At 41.1% G+C, this 14303-nt stretch overlaps 1 protein-coding gene across 6 annotated transcripts in view; it reads right to left on the bottom strand.

Moving 5' to 3' along the window:
- Positions 1-276: 276 nt before the first annotated feature.
- Positions 277-14303, bottom strand: part of si:dkey-178k16.1 (band 4.1-like protein 1) — a 110713-nt gene continuing 96686 nt past the window's right edge. For all 6 annotated transcript variants that reach the window (XM_055892344.1, XM_055892345.1, XM_055892346.1 and 3 more), the window contains 8 exons: positions 13265-13315; positions 12658-13020; positions 11683-12234; positions 10523-10588; positions 8188-8277; positions 7929-8009; positions 7626-7742; positions 277-7143 (listed from right to left, as the gene is read on the bottom strand). In XM_055892344.1, coding sequence (XP_055748319.1) covers positions 7626-7742; positions 7929-8009; positions 8188-8277; positions 10523-10588; positions 11683-12234; positions 12658-13020; positions 13265-13315 — 1320 coding nt within the window. In that variant the 3' untranslated portion in view covers positions 277-7143. The remainder of the gene's footprint in view (positions 7144-7625; positions 7743-7928; positions 8010-8187; positions 8278-10522; positions 10589-11682; positions 12235-12657; positions 13021-13264; positions 13316-14303) is intronic.

The following is a 14303-nucleotide window of genomic DNA, read 5'->3' as shown; positions in this document are numbered from 1 at the left end:
CCTACCATTTTGAAAAGTTAAATATGTACTCTTCAGAAGATATGTATTTGCTATATATTTGCCATGAAAAGACAAGTCTTGGCATTAGGGAGGTTATGTGAAATATAGTGCCATATTGTATAAATATGACGTTGAAGACAAGATGTAAATAATCAAACAAACAGTATACAAATTATCCTGATATCATATGGTGGAATACGGATGCTACAACTCAGATAAACATCCACAAGAAAAAGGGTTATTCATGGACAGAGAACAGAGGATCTCACTCTCGTCTTGCTCTTTTCATTTAGTTTATTAATGTATGGAATGCAAGTTCACTGTACAGCAAAGACACAGCACCAAGCAATGGGGAGCAGCACAGAGCAAACATGATGTGAACTGAGTAGAGGAGGGCTATACAGATAGGGGTGAGCTGAGGGATCTGGGAGGGTTCTGAGGTCAGCCAGAGGTCATCCGATCAGGGTTCGGCACAGGGCGATGGTCTCGCCAACGCCTCTGATTAATCATGGCTGGTTTGATTACTTGTCCAAGTTGCCAGGTTACTTCAACATGTCGGATGAAGTTGCCCTTAGATACTGATCTAAGGTCATGATTAAGGTTAGGACTTGGGTAGGGTAAACTGATGCTAGATGCACTTAATGCAGACTGCACCGCAAGCTATCTAGAGCTCATTGAAACTCTCTAGTGTACAGTAGTAACATTGCCATTTATCTGAAACCAATGTAATCCTCAGAATACTGTTCAAAGGAATGCATGGCTGTTGACATTGGTTTCGCCACTCCTAACCCCCACATTGATTTTGACACTGTGATATGTAAAAGATATCGAACATAAATGCAAAAACGGAGCTTGGCTGTCCAATGTGATTCAACAGTTACACACCACACACCTGGTAACAGTTGAGTTATGTGTCTCAAAGCCAACTTTAACTTGTCATAAATCTAACATTGCACCTTCAGCTCAACCTATGCTTTTTCGTCTAAATGCATTAACTCAGAGTAGCTTAGTGTTGTAAGAGGGTACCTGACAAGTAATACTATGACAGGACATATACATTAGTCTTACCATATCATGTTTGTGACATCATCTTGTTGGCTTTTTGGCACATAGTTCATCTAAAGTATATTCTCGATTACAAAACTGTTGGAAGTAGTTCCTTCATACAAATACAGAAGTGTCACTACTACCAAACATTATCACAGCACACTTTTCATACAGTAGTAAACATAGGCCACAGTATCCCTCAAACACTCAAAATATAACCACACCAAAACACAACAAAAGCAAATGAGGGATTGAGATACCAGGTATCACTGGAACACTTTGTTTGAAGGAGGATAAATAAGGGCTTATGTTTATAATGCCATATAGTCACTGCAAGAGGCCTGGTAAATGTCCATATAAAACTTGAATCCATATAACACACAGTAAGTCATCCCTGAAAATGGCATAAACGCCACCAGGATAAAAATCATTAGCAATTGCTAATGTCATGATAGTTGTTGTTTAATGTGTATGTAGATGGATGGAGAGCCTTATGTATGCCCCTTCAAGTGCAGTGATAGCACTTTACAGCACTCCTATTATTTAATGGAGTCAACCAAATGTGAACATGTTGTGGGACCTCGGGATTGGCAAACCCTCTGTTATCATGACTGAATTTGTTGAGTTATCTTTTCTCCCCGCATTCTGTATTGAAAACACTGTATGCTAATAATACCTTCCATTTCCTTTTTCCTGTTACAGAGTTTAATTTCCTGTAGATGGAGTCTACAGTTAGAACAGACATAATGCAGACTTTTTAATTTCACTGACATCTAGGCCGGGATTCAATCTGAGGCGCATTGTGGAACTCATGACATTTCAAGGTAATTTCCAATTGAGCATACATTTTCAGCAGCTACAGTCAATGCGGTCTCCTCGGGAACGTTGCCTTTAAGGATGGAATCCACAATAGGGGGAAACAGCTCCACTGTCCGCCCACGGCTTATTGTTTTTGTTTTGTCGACGAAGCAGAGGTGGGGAGCACTGGGGGAGCGTCATGCATCAAGAAAAACAAATGCAGTACATATACCACAGTTCTATCGTGTGTGCAGTGATGTCAGAGGGGGAAAACAGTGTTTGTTGTTTGCAGTAACTTATTTGTTGTAGCAGTTTCACCATTAAGAATTTTAGCTTTAATGGGCGCATTGTCAACATCGCTCTAAAACGTGCCTCGGATTGAATCCCAGCCATAGCCTATGTTGTACATTTACTGATGTACAGTTGAAGTCGGAAGTTTACATACACCTTAGCCAAATACATTTTAACTCAGTTTTTCACAATTCATTTAATTCAAGTCAAAATTCCCTGTCTTAGATAAATTAGGATCACCACTTTATTTTAAGAATGTGAAATGTCAGAATAATAGTAGTGAGAATGATTTATTTATTTCATCACATTCCCAGTGGGTCAGAAGTTTCCATACACTAAATTAGTATTTGGCAGCATTGCCTTTAAATTGTTTAACTTGGGTCAAACATTTCGGGTAGCCTTCCACAAGCTTCCCACAATAAGTTGGGTAAATTTTGGCCCATACCTCCTGACAGAGCTGGTGTAACTGAGTCAGGTTTGTAGGCCTCCTTGCTCGCACATGCTTTTTCAGTTCTGCCCACAATATTTTTATGGGATTGAGGTCAGGGCTTTGTGATGGCCACTCCAATACCTTGACTTTGTTGTCCTTAAGCCATTTTGCCTCAACTTTGGAAGTATGCTTGGGGTCATTGTCCATTTGGAAAGCCCAAGCTTTAACTTCCTGACTGATGTCTTGAGATGTTGCTTCAATATCTCCACATAATTGTCATTCGTGTCCTAATTGTCCTTCATGATGCCATCAATTTTGTGAAGTGCACCAGTCCCTCCTGCAGCAAAGCACCCCCACAACATGATGCTGCCACCCCCGTGCTTCACGGTTGGGATGGTGTTCTTCATCTTGCAAGCTTCCCCCTTTTTCCTGCAAACATAACGATGGTCATTATGGCCAAACAGTTATATTGTTGTTTCATCAGACCAGAGGACATTTCTCAAAAAGTACGATATTTGTCCCCATGTGCAGTTGCAAACCGTAGTCTGGCTTTTTTATGCCAGGTTTGGTGCAGTGGCTTCTTCCTTGCTGAGTGGCCTTTCAGGTTATGTCGATATAGGACTTGTTTTACTGTGGATATAGATACTTTTGTACCTGTTTCCTCCAGCATCTTCACTAGGTCCTTTGCTGTTCTGGGATTGATTTGCACTTTTCGCACCAAAGTACATTCATCTCTAGGAGACAGAACGCGTCACCTTCCTGAACGTTATGACGGCTGCGTGGTCCCATGGTGTTTATACTTGCATACTATTGTTTGTACAGATGAACGTGGTACCTTCAGGCGTTTGGAAATTGCTCCCAAGGATGAACCAGACTTGTGGAGGTCTAAAAAAATATAATCTGAGGTCTTGACTGATTTCTCTTGATTTTCCCATGATGTCAAGCAAAGAGGCACTGAGTTTGAAGGTAGGCCTTGAAATACATCCACAGGTACACCTCCAATTGACTCAAATGATGTCAATTAGCCTATCAGAAGCTTCTAAAGCCATGACATAATTTTCTGGAATTTTCCAAGATGTTTAAAGACATAGTCAACTTCGTGTATGTAAACATCTGACCCACTGAAATTGTGATACAGTGAATTATAAGTGAAATAATCTGTCTGTAAACAATTGTTGGAAAAATTACTTGTGTCATGCACAAAGTAGATGTCCAAACCGACTTGCCAAAACTATAGTTTGTTAACAATACATTTGTGGAGTGGTTGAAAAACAAGTTTTAATGACTCCAACCTAAGTGTATGTAAACTTCTGACTTCAACTGTAGCTAGCTACTGTGATATTTCATACTGCCTTAAAGGTCTCTTCTACTTTGTATAATACTATAACCCTGTATCTATACAGTAGGTATTCTAGTGGTTTAAATTAATTTCATAATGAATGTCTTTATCATGCAAACATTATCTAAAATACTTGCTTCATTTAAAAGGTAGCTCATTTGGCATACTTAATAAGGTTCTAATGTGAATCTCTTAATATTTCCTACTGTAGATAGCCACAGTATAACAGCAGAAAGAGACTGTCTCTCTAACGGTTGGAAGGGGACCTGACCTTGGATCATTTTAGAACAGCAACATGCTCAGAATTTATCCTTTCACAATTTTTATAAATACCCAACAGGCACATTCTATAGATCAGCGGTTCATAACCACTCCATTCATATACATCCAAATGTCTACACAGATCAACTTCAATAACAAGTAAACCATCATCATCATCATAATACAGTAACGTCAATTGTGTTCTTAAAACAAAAATGCCCAATTGCAAGCGTTCAAGGTAGGGTTTGCCAAGATGTCAGCCAAATGGCCCAATTGTGGGTAAAAGAAAAAGCAAGATATCTTGAGAAAGCCTACTTATCCGAGATAGTTTCAACAGCTCTTCTCCTCTGTTGTATGATGGTGAGGATGCGCCATTGCAGGAAGAAAAGTTCAACTTTGACCTTTCTGTGTTAGCTGTGGTGCCCCTTTCTCTACTCATCTGCGCATTTGGCATCGTCGAGTTAGTGCCAACAAACCAGCGCCGCGATTTACTGACCTCGCTGGTGCAGAATAGCCTACTGTTCTCACATCTCCTGCAATCTGTGTATCCTCTGGCATTCCCATAACCATTCTCACTGTTACAGAAATGGGCCAAAGCACAGTTATGGACTTTGCTGGTTTAGCGAGTATATAAAACTAAGGGAAGGTTTTCCTGTTCATGAAAACCTGCTTTACTGCATGCACGTCAACAGTACTGGACCTACATCTAATGGATACGTATACGTTTTTTTTCTCTTGACAAACTACCTAGATACGTAAGCACACTCTAGATTTAATCAAGATCCGCATTATAGCGCAATTCAAATATAAAGGTAATTTACAATTGAGCCGACATACTGTTTGCAGCGTTTACAGATAATGTAGTCTCAGTGAATCCGGGAACATTGCCTTTAAATTTCAATTGTGCTTTAGCGTCGATTTTCTGCTGTCCAGATTTAATCTAGGCCTCAGTAGGCATTAGAGTTGGATCTGAGGTCTAGAATGGTGGGTGGAATTTACTTAGTAGGACTTCGGACCACATTGTAGTCCTATAGTCTGCCAGATTATCTCATACTAAGTACCCCTGTAATAAAAATGTCCTGCACTTCAAGTGTGGCATTGGTGTGGGTTGTGATGGCAGTGAGACTCTACAGTGATATGATGGGATGAGCACATCAAAGAGACAACAGCTCCTAAGATTTGGATCCACTTGACATTCAGGCAAAAACCTTCCCATTAATTTCCTTAGAGGATACTATGCAGAGGAAAGCTGAGAACAGTTTGGTGGTCTAGATAGGATACAGCTTAAATCAAATTAATCTCGCCCACCAGCTGGCTCTCTCTCTGTCAAACCGTCTGGTTTCCGAGCACCTCAGAAAAGGACTTGACTGGAAGCCTATGACAGGAGCGGAGAAACAACCACTGGTTTTAATTGTCTGATCTCTCAGTCCATCACCATCTAGTGCAACCCTTAGAACCTCCCCCTAAGTGTGCTGCATTCGGGGGCCAGTATTGTTTTTCTGTTCGTGTGTAACAAAGCTATGGCTAGCTGTATGTTCCTACTACTTGGGTTCCGGGGAGTTATTTCCGTGGTGCACCATAACAAATACTTCGTTATTTCCGTGGTGCACCATGACAAATACATCTCATAGTCGTTAGATTCACTCAGAATTTGAATTGATTATCATGTCACTCAGTAAATCTACACCCCTTCACAGTCCCACACTGTTACCAGGCTCTATGTTCCAGAAATTCGAGCCTGGGGACAAGTTTTATTATGTGAATTTTAGCTAACCCTAACCCTTTACCTAACCTTAGCCTAATTCTCCTAATCTGCTACATTAATTATCCTATCCTATCTAGTCAAAACCCAGTTGTTTGGCTTCTGTTGAGACCAGTGCACACGTGTACTAGCTGTAGACTGAAACTTTCCAGCAGTGAAACGTGGAATTCTGGCACTATTTTGTCATTCAACCTGTTATTTCTTAGTACCAAAACTGACATAATTTATGACATTTCCATATCTAGCCATCCATGTCTGTATTTCACCTTGTCTAAATATCAGACTGTTACCATGGTTACTCCATGGCTATCAGTCTGAAAGAAGTCGCTGTAAAAAAGACGCAATAGTCTCTACCAGACAGAATGTTGAATAAAATGATATTTAAACGTACTTTACCGGTTGTCTTTTTGGCGGTTGGAAGTGGAGATAAAATGGCCACAGGAAAGTACTATTAGCCCAACTTTCTGGGGCGCCGGTAGGTATATGGCTATGTCGGCTTGTAATTCCGGTGAGTATTTTCAATCATGTGATGCATTTCACGTGATGTACAATATGTAAACAATAGTTGAATGTAACCAAACGTTGTCAACCGAAGCACGTTTCCTCGTAATCAGCTGGAAGTGTTTGCCGTTCGGTCTGTGGTTAGGTTCAGATAAATTGTTTAAATGTTTGTCTCATGCAAATTGAGTCAGTATTGAAAATACAAAATGGAAATATACAGACCAGCGTACTGAAGGTTGGGTTGATAACGTTCCCCTATGGATATGTTGTATCAGATTACCTCCGACATAGGAAATAAAATCATTAGACAACAGGTAAAGTGAGTTAAAATTAAGTGTTTTCAACATTTTGACTTGTAATGTGACTGTTTGGGAAAGCTGAGCCAACATGTTAGAGATGAGTATGTAAGTATTTCACTCTCAGATTCTAAGAGGGTATATTTCACCATATCACCGCCAGAGCAAAGGTTCATAAATATGGGTTGGATTTAAATGAGTCCTGTTACTATGGTAGACAACAGGGAAGTATATGGGTTGGCCCAGTGGGCCAGAGTAGGAAGGGTGAGGGATTGAAACTTGTGTGTGTGTGTGTGGCTGTGTGTATCGGAGCCCCACTAGCAGTGGTCAGGGTGGTACAGTAGTGTGGTAGTCTCAGGTAGCTCAGGCACCAACAGGTCTGCTCCTGCGGGGGGCGATCATGTCCCAGGAATCAGGACTATAGGAGAGAGGAGACAGTTCATTGTTTAAAGCAGGGATGGGCAACTTTGATGGGGATGGGGCCAACTGGGGGGGGGATGCAACTGAACTCATCAGTTGCCCACCCCCAGGCTCTAATTCTACCTTGATTACTACAAGCCTAGATAGCTGGCCGCTAGACTAACTTAGCTGACGTGGGCTAATTGAGTGACGGTCAGTGACTGACATAACAAGATGAAAACTGTTGATGCACAACAACCACATTTCGAAATTGCACCTGGTGTATTCTATTATTCTACCTTGCAACAGTAAGTTGAGAGCCCGACTGAGTCCCCCCGCGAAATGATGGGCCTTCAAATTGGGGGGCCGCCAGTTGCCCATCCCTGGTTTAAACTATGACACCAGATGAAAGGAACTACCAACTTTTCATGCAGAGAGGTTATGGAGATTCAATTCACAATAGAAACCTGTCATTGTTTAATGTTTTGAAGACTCCTGTACCTAAGATGTCCCATGTGGATCCTCAGTGGACGATTCTGTTTCCTTGACAACTACTGCCTTGGTGACCAACATGTCCGGATGCTGTTGCTTGGCTTCCTGTATCGCAATAGCGAGGGCCTGTGAAGGAACAAATTATATGACATTAATTTCAACTGCTTACTATGTAGAATCAATAGTCTGGTGTATGTCAAGTAATGAATACTCTATGAGCACTTTTAAGACTACACATCCCCTGCTGTATCTATGGCTTATAGGTTACTGCGTTACAGAGGTCATGTTGTCCTTAAGCTGCAGTCTGCTCACCTGCTCCTGGTCAACATCATCATCTCCTGTGATTATGATCCTCTTCTCAATTCTGGTCTCTGAATAGCCCCCTTTCACCGTCTGGAACACACAACAAATTTTTTGGGAATATTTGCCAAATTAAACACACCTTTGCTGTTGCTTATACCTCTACAGCTAGAGAAAAGGTGTGTGCAATTTGGCAAACATTATAAGATCAATGGAAACCAATAATACTGAAGGTACTGAATATGTCAGACCATTTGACAATTGTTGATACCTTGGTGACATGCGTGGTTGCAGAAGTAACATTCTCAGTAACAAGTATTGGAGATCCAGAGGCCTCTCTTCCCAAAGTACACATGTGCACCTGTCAGGACACATGGGGAAAAAAGCATTAATGACATCATGATCATACATGGACACCAGACGTCAGTTCAAATACATGTGAATTTGAGAATCTGGTATTTAACATATTTGTTCTTTTATTTGAGTATTTGAATGGTTGTTTGTAAAAAATAAAAAATAAAATAATAGTCTGCCAAATTGTGTTTGACAGGATTTTCAAATACTTACATGTATTTCAAATACTATTTTCAAATATCTGGGTTAAATTGATGGGAGTGTTTTTAAATCGTTGTATTTGAGTTTTTTTCAAATACTTTCCTAGTGTATTTCCAAATAAATTCAAATATTCATTCCACTACTTGTCTTTTGAAAAAAAAGATAACTTAATACTTACATTGAATGTATGTGAAAGTAATTGAGATATTTGAAACCCAGGTCTAATGGACACACGCATGCAGATACACACAAACAGACACGCCTATACATGATATACATTAAATACATACAGTGCATTCGGAAAGTATTCAGACCCCTTAAGTTTTTCCACATTTTGTTATGTTACAACCTTATTCTAAAATTGATTAAATACAACATTTTCCTCGTCATTCTACACACAATACCCCATAATGACTTTTGTTTTTTAATATAATGGTTTTTAGAAAGGTTTGCAAAAACAGAAATACCTTATTTACATAAGTATTCAGACCCTTTGCTCAAAATTGAGCTCATGTGCATCCTGTTTCCATTGATCATCCTTGAGATGTCTCTACAACTTGATTGTCCAATCTATTGGTGAATTCAAAAGATTGGACATTACTTGGAAAGGCACACATCTGTCTATATAAGGTCCCACAGTTGACAGTGCATGTCAGAGCAAAAACCAAGCCATGAGGTCGAAGGAATTGTCTGTAGAGCTCCGAGACAGGATTGTGTTGATGCACAGACCTGGGGAAGGGTACCAAAAAATGTCTGCAGCATTGAAGATCCCCAAGAACACAGTGGCCTCCTTCATTCTTAAATAGAAGACGTTTGGACCACCAAGACTCTTCCTAGAGCTGGCCGCCCAAACTGAGCAATCGGGGGAGAAGGGCCTTGGTCAGGGAGGTGACCAAGAACCTGATGGTCACTCTGATAGAGCTCCAGAGTTCCTCTGTGGAAATGTGAGAACCTTCCAGAAAGACAACCATCTCTGCAGCACTCTCCCAATCAGGCCTTTATAGTAGAGTGGACAGATGGGAAGCCACTCCTCAGTTAAAGGCACATGACAGCCCATTCGAAGTTTGCCAGAAGGCACCTAAAGAACTCTCACACCATGAGAAACAAGATTCTCTGGTCTGATTAAACCAAGATTTAACTTTTTCCTCACGTCTGGAGGAAACCTGGCACCATCCCTACGGTGAAGCATGGTGGTGGCAGCATCATTCTGTGGGAATGTTTTTCAGCGGCAGGTACTGGGAGACTAGTCAGGATCAAGGGAAAGATGAACGGAGCAAAGTTCAGAGAGATCCTAGATGAAAATCTGCTCCCGAGTGCTCAGTACCTCAGACTGGGGCGAAGGTTCACCTTCCAACAGGACGACGACCTTAAGCTCACAGCCAAGACAATGCAGGAGTGGATTCGGGACAAGTCTCTGAATGTCCTTGAGTGGCCCAGCCAGAGCCCGGAATTGAACCCCATCAATCTTCTCTGGAGAGACCTGAAAATAGCTGTGCAGCGATGCTCCCCATCCAACCTGACAGAGCTTGAGAGAATCTGCAGAGAAGAATGGGAGAAACTCCCCAAATACAGGCGTGCCAAGCTTGTAGCATCATACACAGGAAGACTCAAGGCTGTAATCGCTGCCAAAGGTGCTTCAACAAAGTACCGTGTAAAGGGTCTGAACTTATGTAAATGTATTTATTTCATTTTTATTTTACACATCTGCAAAAATGTATAAAAATCTGTTTTTGCTTTGTTATTATGGGGGATTGTGTGTAGATTGATGGTGGGGGGGAACAATGTAATACATTTTAGAATAAGGCTGTAATGTAACAAAATGTGGAAAAAGTCAAGGGGTCTGAATACGTTCCGAATGCACTGTATATACATATTAAACAGAACAATGCATGCATACTTATACATAGATACACAGTCAGGCATACACATTCAAATTCAATCACTCTAACACATCTAATTCTAACAATCTCATTCAAACACAGAGGGAGAAGTAGGTTTACAATCTGTGTGCTGGAGTTAAAATTGGACAGGTCAGGTAATAATGTACTCACAGGGGAAACACCTTCTGTTGTTGAATAAGAAGTCTCGCCTAAACTGCTTACAGTCACACCATGATCCTGAAAAAGACAGAAAACCCGATATGATGCCCACTCATGGTTTGAATGTCAGACTTTCAAATATGTCAGACAGACCATTTTACGATCAGTCGAGATATAATGCATTATACTCTGTGCTTTCAAATCATTATAGGAATGTATTATAAGGATGCTGTAACTACTTATGAGCAAGTATGATGTTATAGGAAGTGTTATGAGGCAATATAAATGAACTTATTAGGCATTATATATACACACTACCGTTCAAAAGTTTGGGGTCACTTAGAAATGTCCTTGTTTTTTAAAGAAAATCTCATTTTTTGTCCATTAAAATAACATAAAATTGATCAGAAATACAGTGTAGATATCGTTAACGTTGTAAATTACTATTGTAGCTGGAAACAGCTATTTTTTTATGGAATATCTACATAGGCGTACAGAGGCCCATTATCAGCAGCCATTACTCCTGTGTTCCAATGGCACGTTATCTTAGCTAATCCAAGTTTATAATTTTAAAAGGCTAATTGATCATTAGAAAACCCTTTTGCAATTATGTTAGCACAGCTGAAAACTGTTGTTCTGGTTAAAGAAGCAATAAAACTGTCCTTCTTTAGACTAGTTGAGTATCTGGAAAAATCAGCATTTGTGGGTTCGATTACAGGCTCAAAATGGCCAGAAACAAAGAACTTTCTTCTGAAAGTGTTACCATGACGGTAGGACCTCAGAGATTTGGGGTCGTACCGAATACTGACATGTTGTTAACTTTGAAATTACTTAAAAAAAAAACATAAAACCTTGATAGAGAAGACTAAAGGCATATTAATTAACATGCATTTTCTACAATTTAGTCAGATAATGTAAATAGCTGATGTGTTTTTATAACATGAAAGCAACATTTGCATTTGTCTGTAGCCTACAGAAGTTTGTTGTTTGCAATTATAATGTCCAGGTTTGATATTGCCCAGTTGGTTGACTGGTCAGTCCATAAATCTGAGGTCTGTATATTTGAGGTTCTACTGTAGCATCTATTTACTTTTTCTCTATCTTTATACCTAACGAGCAATGGTCTCTACCTGATCAACTATACCAGATCTCCATTGAAAATGCTTGTCTACCTGATCTGTAAACTCCACGATGGTTGTAGTGACCTCTGACCCATTGGGCTGTGTCTCGACCTTGACATCGGTCTTCCTCAGTGCATGGCTGGCGACAACGCAACTAGCCTCTCTGCTCAGAGCTGTCATGGGGGACACGTAAGTGGTCTCTCTCACTGTCTGGTCTCTGTCGACCTTGACCTCAGTCTTCCTCAGTGCATGGGAGGCGACGACATCACTAGCCTCCCTGCTCAGCGCTGTCATGGGGGACACGTAAGTGGTCTCTTTCTGTGACTGGTCTCGGTCGATCTTGACCTCAGTCTTCCTTAGTGCATGGGAGGCGACGACATCACTAGCCTCCCTGCTCAGCGCTGTCATGGGGGACACGTAAGTGGTCTCTTTCTGTGACTGGTCTCTGTCGACCTTGACCTCAGTCTTCCTTAGTGCATGGGAGGCGACGACGTCACTAGCCTCTCTGCTCAGTGCCGTCATGGGGGATGAGTAAGTGGTCTCTTTCTGTGACTGGTCTCTGTCGATGGGCACTGACCTCTTTGGTTTTCTGGGCACAACAGGCTTTGGGGAAAAATACAGAATAATAACTTCCATTGCTAGAATTTTATTTGAGATTCAGCACTCATTACAAGCCACCTGTATGTAAATATTTTAGAGAAAGCGTCTTTACATTTACTGAAGGCATATGGGCCAGCGCTTTCCCATCATTTTGTCATATGAAAGATCAGTGAAATCCAGCATAAACTTCAAGAAGACATTAATGAGCTGTGATGGTACTCACATTACGTTGTCAATGTTAAACTTAGTCAATTACTGTTAATGATGTAGCGATTTGTCTACTAAGGCTTACTTCAGCTGTTTTGACCTGTAGACTCCTTACTTATTCTAAGAATAAAAGATGATCCTATAACTGTAAACCTTTAGTGAACTATCACTTCAAAGACCTACCTGGACCCAAACTGGCCGTTTGCTTGTGTACTTTACCTCGTGATGTCGGACCTCTTCGGTGTGTAGTTGCTTGGTAGGAGGGCTGCTGCTAGCCCCGGTGAGAGGAGCCGAGACGAGAGGTGGCGGGCTTCCCTGCAGGTCGATGCTCAGGCTGAGGCCCACGTCAGGTGACATGGGCCTCTCGCCCAGCTCCATCATGCCCCTGGAGAACTCCTCCATGCCCGTATGGAGGTCCATGAGGACAGTGAAGTCCACCTCGGCCTCCAAGCTGGACGTAGAGCTGACCGTGATGCTGGAGCACTTGCGCTCAATGCCCAGGTGGGTTTCCTTCAGGTACAGGGTCTCGTGGTCTTGGTCGTCCTCTGACACTGAGCCCAACCGCCGCTCCCACGGCTCCCTCTGCAGGTTAGATTGGAGTAGACGGACAAGAGAACGAAAAAACCCCATTTTCGGCTCAATACAAGGGACTTGATATAAAGCTTTCTCACCTGTGCAAAAAATATATACTTAAAAGGTAAAACAGAAATATCAAATAATCATTCAAACATGAGACTGAGGTAAAATGAACAGGCTCATATTTTAGCTTTGAAGGAGTTGAACATGCTAAAAAGTTTTTTGCACATTGAATAAAACAGCGACTCACCATGGCTTCGTCAAAAGGCTCCTCATGAATGGCAGGTGTAGGAGGAGTCTCCTGTAGAAGGAAAATTAGGTTTGAATGATTGCAAAGCCAATTTTATTTAACCTAAACAAACTGTAAAGAACAGCCATGAACTGTACACACATGAATATTGGCATCATCCTTCTGACTGTCATAGAACAAGAAAATTCCCAGAGAGAATCCAAGGGTCTGCATTGTCAATGAATGCAGTGACTTCACCTTGGGGTTTACTCTTTACTTCAGTACAACGCTGGCAAAAAATATTTCCAAACAATGGAGTGATGGTGAAACCAACTGTATGACAAGTTATGAGCAACATATGTTGACGTCACCAAACATAATAGCTGTTTCCACCATCCTTTTGTTGAAGACATTGTTCTAGCCATTGGTTTCAAGATATTTTGCACATGCCAAGGCTGAGTAGGCTTAATAATGTCATGCTTATCCCTTTGAAAGTAGACCTATGCTAACTGTAAGCTTACAGTTCATATTTGAATAGTAAGCCTACATTTGTTCTAGCTCTAACTTGAGGTAATTGTTCACACAAGTTTCACACATGCACATAGGATGTCTTTAAAGTCAACATTATCACAAAATCAAATTACTGTAAGTGCGATGGTAATGCCATGCACTGTTGAGGTTAGATAACAATACCTTCCAGGAATCAGGTATTTGTATACTTAAGTCCAGTGTACAAGTACCTCAGCCCTGAACAATGTGTCTGGCAGCGCTGCAGCCAAGAATTAGTGCATAACATCTCATAATAAATGTCGTATTGGCTATTGCTGCAGAGATGCCAACGCTGAACATTTTGGCCAAATGTCCAAATCGCACTGTTTGCAAACAAGAACATTATCAAACATTAGTGGCTTCAAAGGAAGGGGATGGTGCGAAAGCCTTTGACTCCTTGCAACAGCAACTACCTTTAGTCAGGGAGGTAAGAGGATGATGTTGGAAGGAGAGACTAGGTGTTAACGTGGTGACGAACAGACGCCAAAAGCTTATGGAAACATTGCTTAAA

The sequence above is a fragment of the Salvelinus fontinalis genome, chromosome 31 (assembly GCF_029448725.1).
Source record: "Salvelinus fontinalis isolate EN_2023a chromosome 31, ASM2944872v1, whole genome shotgun sequence".
Lineage (NCBI taxonomy): Eukaryota > Metazoa > Chordata > Actinopteri > Salmoniformes > Salmonidae > Salvelinus > Salvelinus fontinalis.
The sequence above is the reverse complement of the archived record's forward strand: the minus strand, read 5'-3'. Positions and strand labels throughout refer to the sequence as shown.